At 39.3% G+C, this 9,558-nt stretch overlaps 1 protein-coding gene across 1 annotated transcript; it reads left to right on the forward strand.

Annotated features, from left to right (window-relative positions):
- Nucleotides 1–1,246: 1,246 nt before the first annotated feature.
- On the forward strand, nucleotides 1,247–7,566 carry LOC129060847 (transcription factor E2F5-like). Its single transcript, XM_054561117.2, has 4 exons — nucleotides 1,247–1,617; nucleotides 2,826–2,890; nucleotides 4,519–4,786; nucleotides 7,511–7,566. Exons 1-4 carry the CDS (start codon nucleotides 1,545–1,547, stop codon nucleotides 7,564–7,566), a joined length of 462 nt encoding a protein of 153 aa, XP_054417092.1. The 5' UTR covers nucleotides 1,247–1,544.
- Nucleotides 7,567–9,558: the final 1,992 nt, after the last annotated feature.

Below are 9,558 nucleotides of genomic sequence, written 5' to 3' on the forward strand. Positions count from 1 at the left end.
CATGGCACATGTATACATATGTAACAAACCTGCACATTGTGCACGTGTACCCTAAAACTTAAAGTATAATAATAATAAAATTAAAAAAAAAAAGAAAGAAACAGCATGGGCTCAACCAGGAGCATCCCTTTGATATATAAACTAACCAGTCCAGGTCCAGACCTCCTCTCTCCAGTCCATACACCCCAGGTGGCAATATTCCTCTGCCTTAATCATCCCAGGGCCAGGTACCAGACAACTAGGGGACTACCTGCATAGCTTAGAGCCCACCAAAATTATCCAAACTAGGCAAAATGCAGTGGCTCACACCTGTAATCCCGGCACTTTGGGAAGCCAAGGTTGGCGGATCACCTGAGGTCAGGAGTTTGAGACCAGCCTGGCCAACAGGGTGAAACCCTGTCCCTACTAAAAGTACAAAAACTAGCTGGGCATGGCAACATGCATCTGTAATCCCATCTACTAGGGAGCATAGGAGAATTGCTTGAACCCAGGAGGCAGAAGCTCCAGTGAGCCAAGATCACACTACTGCACTTCAGCTTGGGCGACAGAGCAAACTCCGTCTCAAAACAAAACAAAACAAAATTATCCAAACTAGCTAATCATAGTGTTCTCCCTACCCTGCATTTTTTTTTTTTTTTTTTTTTTTCCTCAGATGGAGTCACTCTGTTGCCCAGGCTGGATTGCAGTGACACAATCTTGGCTCACTGCAACCTTTACTCCCTGGGTTTAAGCAATTCTTCTGCCTCAGCCTCCAGAGTAGCTGTGATTACAGGCGCTCACCTCCATGCCCTTCTAAGTTTTGTATTTTAGTAGAGACGGGTTTCACCATTTCTAGACTAGACTTCTTTTTTTTATCTGTCCATGTGTGGCAGCCCATCTGTGCATATGGTCAGGCTGGTCTTGAACTCCTGACCTCAAGTGATCCACCTGCCTCAGCCTCCCAAAGTGCTGGGTGGCTTGAGCCACCATGCCCGGCCACCCTGCATTTCTTTTCCCAAGGAAACCCCAGTAAAAGCTATGGGCTAATGCTTTCCCCTTGCTCCTGTCTTCTGCCTCCTGACCACCTTGTTGTCTTAACCATGTGGCCCTGAGTAGCCTGCCCTGCCTCCCGTCACTAGGACCTATGAGTATAATACTTTGTTTTTCTGAGCCTTTCTTTTCCTCTGTGTCCTCTTGTGGCCATACCTGACCACTTAATACAAGAACAAAAAACAACAATCACAGAATATTCCTGATGTGGAAGCTGATATGGTTGCTGTTGGCCTCCTTTTCCCCATCCATTCCCTTCCCCCAGAAACCTTTGCCTCCATGAAGAATGTGCACTGCTTTCCATCTCTCTCCTAAGGGTCCTCAAATGTCACAAAAATCAGAATGGCTTCTTCTAAGAGCAAAGGATGGGAACTCCTTTAATTGTCTTTACCTTTCTAGAGTAGACTTCTTTTTTTATCTGTCCATGGGTGGCAGTCCCTCTGTGCATATGGTCATTTAGTTATTTTGACCTTCAGATGTATTACCTTAATTTAAATGCCTACGGCTTGATATAAATGTTGTTCCTTAACTCCTATGACAGCACATTTTCCTATGTAACTCATGAAGACATCTGTAATTGCTTTAATGGTAAGTACCATTAGACTTTTCCTTGCATTCTTCCTCTCATCAACCTATTTAGTGGAAAGTGATTTAGAATTCCCTGTGCCCTTATCCTGTCATTTTCAGAAGTTGTGGACACTGTGTCTCACTCCACCATGCCATGTATTGATAGACTTCTTTTGTTTCTGTTTTCATGAGAATAGCTGCTTTTCACGGCATTCAGTTCATTAGCTCCACTGGTAGGCATCAACTGTGTGTGGAAGGGGAAGGGGACAGGGACAGAGGGCAAAAGCTAAATCAGGGCGGGATTAAGCAACTTTCATTGTCACACAGTCACAGAGTTAGTGACCAAACTTGAACTAGAACATGGTTCTCATCAGCACTGTTTATGAAACTATATGCAGCAAGTATATGCTGGTCTCAAATGAAACTCAAAGAAACCATGAGGAAAGAATTAGGTGAATCCATCTTATAACCAGGAAACCTATTCCTATGCAATTTGCTGCCCCTGTGTTTTCTCCTTAAGATAACAATATCATGTTAATAATTATAGTTATCAATATAACTAAAATGGGGGGACGTGTGTTCCCAAAATTACAACACAAGTAAAATGAAATTGTGCATATTTAAATTTATGTGTATTATCCACCTATTTAAAAAGATTCTGCCAAGTACCTCATCAGTGGAATCTGACTTTCTATGTAAGACTATGTTGGAAATACGTATGGACCTATTGTTCTATTTTACCACTGTATTTCCTGAGTTTTTTAAGGAAGTTTGCTGAGACTTCTGTTAATCTGCAACTCAACAGAGATTTGTTGTAGAATTTGGCTTCAAAAATAATAAAATCATTTAAGCTCAACATTTCACTGTCTCATACCTAATCTCCCCTATCCTTAGTCCAATGAACAGTGTTATTTGAGGCTAAATGGTTTTAAGAATCTCAGACTTTACAGGAGTCTTAGTGAAAGCAAAATCAAGTTGAGCTGAATTTGTTAATGAGAATCATACAGCTAACCCATGTATAATACTAATATATGTATTACCTTATTTAATCCTCAAAATAAATCTATGCAGTAGGTTGTGTGTCCCCCATTTTATAGAATTGAAAACCAAAGCTCAAGGTCACCTAGTTTGGGACTGAACCAAACATTCTGATTCCAGAGCCCACATTCTTGCCACTATATTCCATGATCAACAGTATTTTATGTAACTTTATATTTATTTTTGACCAGGTGATACACCTTTGGCCATTCAGGCACCTTCTGGTACACAACTGGAGGTACCCATTCCAGAAATGGTATGTAGGATAACTTATATTTACATAAGTGGGAAAAATGAATCTACTGTCTCAAGAAGGATATTTTCTTTAGCTGAATGTGAGCTAATTGTGTAAACACTGTGAGTTAGTCAAGTTTTTATCTAAAAGTATTGCTGGCTCAATTTGTATGTCTTTAATTCCTTGGTAAAATTATAGAACTAAATGAATCATAAATGATTTTAAAGATTATTGGCTATATCCTTAGTCATTTGTTGATATCATTTAGCTCAAATAAAGTCAATTTTTAAAAAGTAATCAGAATGTTTTATCAAGTGATTTTTGTTTCACACAAAAATTAAAACTATTGTATAAAATTATCTTCAGGCTATGTGAATAAGGTGTGTATGAAACAAATGAATATTGTGTTTAGACTTGGGTCCTATCCCTAAGATATCTATCCCCAAGTAACCAAATGATTTAAAATGATTTAACATTTTGATTAAATTATTTTAAATTTGAATTTTTTAAGATAGAAGATGTCAAGAAACGACTAATGATATGGCCAATAATCTATAAAAATCAGTTAAAATGACCACATTGGGCCAGGTGCAGTGGCTCATGCCTGTAATCTCAGCACTTTGGGAGGCCAGGGCAGGTGGATCACTTGAGGTCAGGAGTTTAAGACCAGCCTGACCAACATGGTGAAACCCCATCTTCTACTAAAAATACAAAATTAGCCGGGCATGGTGGTGCACACCTGTAAACCCAGCTACTTGGGAGGCTGAGGCAGGAGAATTGTTTCAAACCGGGAGGCAGCGGTTGCAGTGAGCCAAAATCGCGCCATTGCACTCCAGCCTGGGCAACAAGAGTGAACCTCTGTCTCAAAACAACAACAACAACAACACATCTACAACTGATATAAAAATTGCCACTGAGGAAAAAGTTCAATGTACATATCAACAATCAATTCCTTTAAATTAGGTCTTTTACAAAACATTGTCTGGCTTATTAAATCAAAGATATTTATTGACTATAAATGAGTTTCATGATTTTCATTTTCAGATTAAGATTTTTAAAAACAAACTAATTTGAAAGCAATAACCAAAAAAGGGAGTAGAAAAAGATTACTGTATTATCTACCTCCTTCCCCCACACCCTTATTCAAAAAGTTTACATTTAGGCATTTGTATTACTGGAGTCTGAAGCCTCAGGATACAGATTACTTTTTTTCAGCTGGAAGAATGTTATATTTATTTCTCAGTAGGAGAAATTAGTTGTCTTTGTGCTTGCAGATGGGAAAAAAAAGAATTTGATTTGTGAAGCATGTTGAACTGACCAGATCTGTGGTGGCCAACCCCAGGGGATAAAGCTCCTGTATATGGGGAATACCTGGAGCATTGCTGGGCCCTGACCTATTATATAGTCACACACGGTAACATCGGACAGTTGCCAGAATCTACACCAGAGAGTTTTTGATGACTAGTGGTTTAGAGCCCTCAAAATTACATTCTACTCTATGTCTCTACTTTTGTGTTTTGACTTAATGACTTTATTGTGTTATGTGAATTTAGTAAGTCCCTAGTAGCTTTGCCTGTCTTATTTTACTGTCTTAAGTTAGCTAGAAATATTAATAATTGTATATTTGTTTATACCCAATAACTTCAAAGGGTCAGAATGGACAAAAGAAATACCAGATCAATCTAAAGAGTCATTCAGGACCTATCCATGTGCTGCTTATAAATAAAGAGTCGAGTTCATCTAAGCCCGTGGTTTTTCCTGTTCCCCCACCTGATGACCTCACACAGCCTTCCTCCCAGTCCTTGACTCCAGTGACTCCACAGAAATCCAGCATGGCAACTCAAAATCTGCCTGAGCAACATGTCTCTGAAAGAAGCCAGGCTCTGCAGCAGACATCAGCTACAGATATATCTTCAGGTGGGTTCAGAGCCTTTCTTTTGTAAATTAGAGAGGGAGAAATATAAAAACAGTTTGGCTATCTCTTATCCAAAGTGCTTGTGACCAGAAATGTCCCAAGCACTTTCGACCTTTTGGAATATTTGCATATACATAATATCTTGGGGATAGGACCCAAGTCTAAACACAATATTCATTTGTTTCATACACAGCTTATTCACATAGCCTGAAGATAATTTTATACCATAGTTTTAATTTTTGCATGAAACAAAGTATTGACTGTGGCTTGACTGCAACCTATCACAAGGTCAGGTGGGGAATTTTCCATTTGTGGCATATATAGATGTCAGCTTTTACCTGGAGTTTACTTGGTAAGGTTCTTTTATCTCTCTTAGTAAGTCTAGGATAAATTAGTGAAATATGTTCCAACTATCTTTAAGTATAGACCATAGTGACTTATGCCTCTTGTTTCTCCATATTCTTTGTTATACTTTTTATTTGGGAAGCTTAGTTTTATAGAAGTGATAAATGGTCTCAACTCCAATTATGTAGGAAATCTTACTTTCCTCAGTTGTTTCATTTATGAAATTTTAAAAAGCTAAAACATTTCACACTGGTTATCAGGAGTAGAGAGCACAACTCTTAATTTGGCAGTATCTTACTAATTCCAAATAAAGGGACCATGGTAGGCAATCTCTCACTGACTACAGAATGAATGAATGGTGCCAATATAGATATCATATTGCAGATAATTTAAAACTATATTGTATATAATCCAAATTGTTTATTTTACCTCTAAGATGTGTCTCATTGCTAAAATGGGAGTTCACAGGTTAAAAGTGACGCTAACAAGATCTAACTGGACATGGAATGTTTTTTAGCTTCTTTTTGCCCACATCTATTCTTTTCCTTCCCCTATAAATATGTCTATACTATAGGCCATTAGGATGCACAATAGAAAATGTAGTCCTGGCTGGGCGCAGTGGCTCACACCTGTAATCCCAGCACTTAGGGAAGCCAACACAGGCAGATTACCTGAGGTCAGGGGTTCAAGACCAGCCTGGCCAACATATAGTGAAGCCCTGTCTCTACTAAAAAATACAAAAATTAGCTGGGCGTGGCGGCGCACACCTGTAGTCCCAGCTACTTGGAAAGCTGAGGCAGGAGAATTGCTTGAACCCAGGAGTTGGAGGTTGCAGTAAGCTGAGATCGCGGCACTGTACTCCAGTCTGGGCGACAGAGTAAGACTACGTCTTAAAAAAAAAAAAAGAAAGAAAGAAAATGTAGTCCTTAAAAAGCTTACAATCTAATTAGAATATAAAGCAGGCAAGCTTTACGTGGGTTTTACATGGGTAAGCTTAGACACAATTAACACATTGGCTTCAACAAAGTGTTTTTAAAAAGTGAGTATTCTGTTTTTATGGTTTCATATTTGGAAATCCTAACTAAGGAAAGTAATTTTGGGCCACATTAGAGCGGGCCTTGAATTTCAGAGTAGTTAGGACATTTATCCAATAAACCAGTGAAGATCTGTGACCAAGGAAATAGCATAATTAGCTATAATGGTGCACACAGGAGTAATATGATTAGGAAAGATGCTTTTGGCCCTGGGAAGCAGAATTCAGAGGCGATGGAAACTAGACGTTTGCAGTTATGCAATTGAGAGAACATTAGGGCTAAAACAAGGGCCAAGTGTGGTGAGGCTCATGCCTGTAATCCCAACACTTTGGGAGGCCGAGGCAGGTACACTGCTTGAGCCCAGGAATTTGAGACCAACCTGGGCAATACAGTGAGACCCTATCTCTAAAAAAAAAAAAAATTAAAAATTAGCTAGGCATTGTGACGTGTGCCTGTGGTCCCAGCTACAGGGGAGGGAGGCCAAAGTGGGAGGATTGCAAGCCTGGGAGATCAAGGCCGCAGTGAGCCACGACAGCACATAATGTGCACCAGCCTGAGTGACAGACAGAGATCCTGTCTCAAAATAAATAAATAAATAAAAAGGCTAAAACAGTGATTACAGTGAGATCGGGAAGAGAAATAATGAACAGATCTGAGAAACACTGTAGGCAAAATAACATTTGATGTGTGAGATCTGGAGATAAAGTTAACAGGAGGAATGGAAAGTGATGTTGAAGTTTTAAGGTTCAATAACTGGGAGAATTATGAAACTACTGACCAAAACTGAGTCAGTTTTGGTAGAATGATGCTGAGGTGATTTTTTGTTGTTGTTGTTTTTTGTTTTTTTTTGACAGGGTCTCACTTTGTCAGCCAGGCTGGAATGCAGTGGCGTGATCTCAGCTCACTGCAGCCTCAACCTCCTGGGCTCAAGTGATCCTTCCCACCACAGTCTCCCAAGTAGTTGGGACCATAGGTACGTGCCACCAATGTCTGGCTAATTTTTTTTGTATTTTTTGTAAAGACGGGTTTCACTATGTTGCCCAGGCTGGTCTGAACTCCTGAGCTCAAGCAATCCATCTGCCTCACTCAGCGTCCCAAAGTGCTAGAATTATAAGCATGAGCCACCATGCCTGGCAGATAATGAGCCTTTTGGTCTTCGTCTTGAGTTTGGAAGTTTAAAAGTGCCGGGCATAGAGTAGGTGCTCACGAAAACAACCTGTCCACAAAGTACTAGTACTTTATATAAATGTGCACATCAGTCAAGCTGCTGCTGTGACTACTTGTGTTTAAATATAAGTATCTTTTACTGTTAACAGAAATGTAACAAAACTTTATTACTGTTTCCAGCAGGATCTATTAGTGGAGATATCATTGATGAGTTAATGTCTTCTGACGGTAAGTAGGTTAGAATTTTACTAACTCATATATCAGTAATGCTTTTGTGGAATTTATAAGTGAAACATAATTTAAAAGAAATGAACATATATTTGCCACCTGCTTTACTATGAAGATTCATGAAAATTCTCCCTTAACACTTACAGTAAGTAATAGGCATCCTTCAGAATTTATTTCTCTTTGCTTGCATTTTGAGGGAAAGGAATCCATATGGGGATACTTCTCACCTTCATTGAAAATAAACTGTTAGCCCTTTCCACTCCTGAAGGATCTGGTCCAAGAAGAGTAAAATAACTTGTCTAAATCAGCAAGTGATCTGAACACCTGCTTTTGTAAATACCCCTACCCGGGCCAATTTCAAGCTGCCAATGTGAAGTCACTGAATTAGTATTAGTATTAACCACGTTGTCATCTAACCTGAAAAATTATTAAATATCAGTTAGCTACAATATGCTAATTACTTTAATAATTTCTCTCCTTCTGTAAGTTCTTGGATCAGAGTCCTAGTTCCTAACAAATATAGTAGAAACCTACGAAGTGGTAGCAGTTAAATTAGCAAATGTTATAGTAACTAGAGATGTACTAAACATATATGTAGAAGCAGAGAACATCAGCAAACTTTGTAAGTCCAATTCATTCTTCTGTTTGCAAAGTGGCAAACAGAACACTTTCATTAGTGTTCTGTTGTGTGTTTTTTTTTTTTTTAGGCAGAGTCTCCCTCTGTCATCCAGGCTGGAATGTCATCTAGGCTGAGTGCAGTGGCACGATCTCAGCTCACTGAAACCTCCACCTCCCAGGTTCAAGTGATTCTCCTGGCTCAGTCTCCTGAGTAGCTGGTATGACAGGCGCTTGCCACCACACCTGGCTACTTTTTGTATTTTTAGTAGAGACGGGGTTTCACCATGTTGGCCAGGCTGGTCTCGAACTCCTGGCCTCAGGTGATCCACCTGCCTCAGCCTCCCAAAGTGTTGGGATTACAGGCATGAGCCACTGCACCTGGCCTCATTAGTGCCTTTTAGTTATATTACCTTAGTGATAAGTTCAACCAATAAAAAATTTAACTTCTAGGCCGGGCGCAGTGGCTCACGCCTGTAATCCCAGCATTTTGGGAGGCCAAGGTGGGCACATCACGAGGTCAGGAGATAGAGACCATCCTGGCTAACATGGTGAAACCCCATCTCTATTAAAAAATACAAAAAATGAGCCAGGCATGGTGGCGGGCGCCTGTAGTCCCAGCTACTCGGGAGGCTGAGGCAGGAGAATGGCATGAACCCGGGAGGTGGAGCTTGCAGTGAGCCGAGATCAAGCCACTGCACTCCAGCCTGGACGACACAGGGAGACTCCATCTTAAAAAAAAAAAAAAGAAAAGAAAAAAAGAAAAAATTAACTTCTATTTCTCAATCTAGTATCAATAATCAATGTATAAATTGTTACTAAATGAGAATCTTTCAAAATACACATTACACAAGTCTTTAATTTGGAATGATGTATTTGAGAGTATTTTGTTAAAGATCATTAACTGTATGTAGAATCCATCTTTAACACTGAATTTGTTTTTTGTTTGCAGTGTTTCCTCTCTTAAGGCTTTCTCCTACCCCGGCAGATGACTACAACTTTAATTTAGATGATAATGAAGGAGTTTGTGATCTGTTTGATGTCCAGATACTAAATTATTAGATTCCATGGAAACTTGGGACTGTTATCTACCTCTAACTGTGTAACATTTTAGACTTCTTAATAACCTAAGTATTTAAAATAATGAATGTAACACCTCTTTTAGTTCACTGATTCTGAAGTGTTCTTCCCTAATACTTTCTTTACTTCACAAAACTTCAACCATAAAAACAAAGGGCTCTGATTGCTTTAGGGGATAAGTGATTTAATATCCACAAACCTCCCCACTCCCAAAAGTAACTAGATTCTGGATTTCAACTTCTAATTGTGAATCCTTCTGTTTTTTCTTCTTACAAGAGGAAAGTTAAAGGACACTACAGGTCATC

Source organism: Pongo abelii, chromosome 7, assembly GCF_028885655.2.
Source record: "Pongo abelii isolate AG06213 chromosome 7, NHGRI_mPonAbe1-v2.0_pri, whole genome shotgun sequence".
Classification (NCBI taxonomy): domain Eukaryota; kingdom Metazoa; phylum Chordata; class Mammalia; order Primates; family Hominidae; genus Pongo; species Pongo abelii.

Bases quoted from the DNA above. Each gene is read 5' to 3' on its own strand.
- LOC129060847 (XM_054561117.2), top strand. From the start codon at position 1,545: ATGTTGTTCCTTAACTCCTATGACAGCACATTTTCCTATGTAACTCAT. The intron at 1,618-2,825 runs GTAAGTACCATT...ATTTTTGACCAG, and splicing joins CATCTGTAATTGCTTTAATG to GTGATACACCTTTGGCCATT. The intron at 2,891-4,518 runs GTATGTAGGATA...ATAACTTCAAAG, and splicing joins AGGTACCCATTCCAGAAATG to GGTCAGAATGGACAAAAGAA.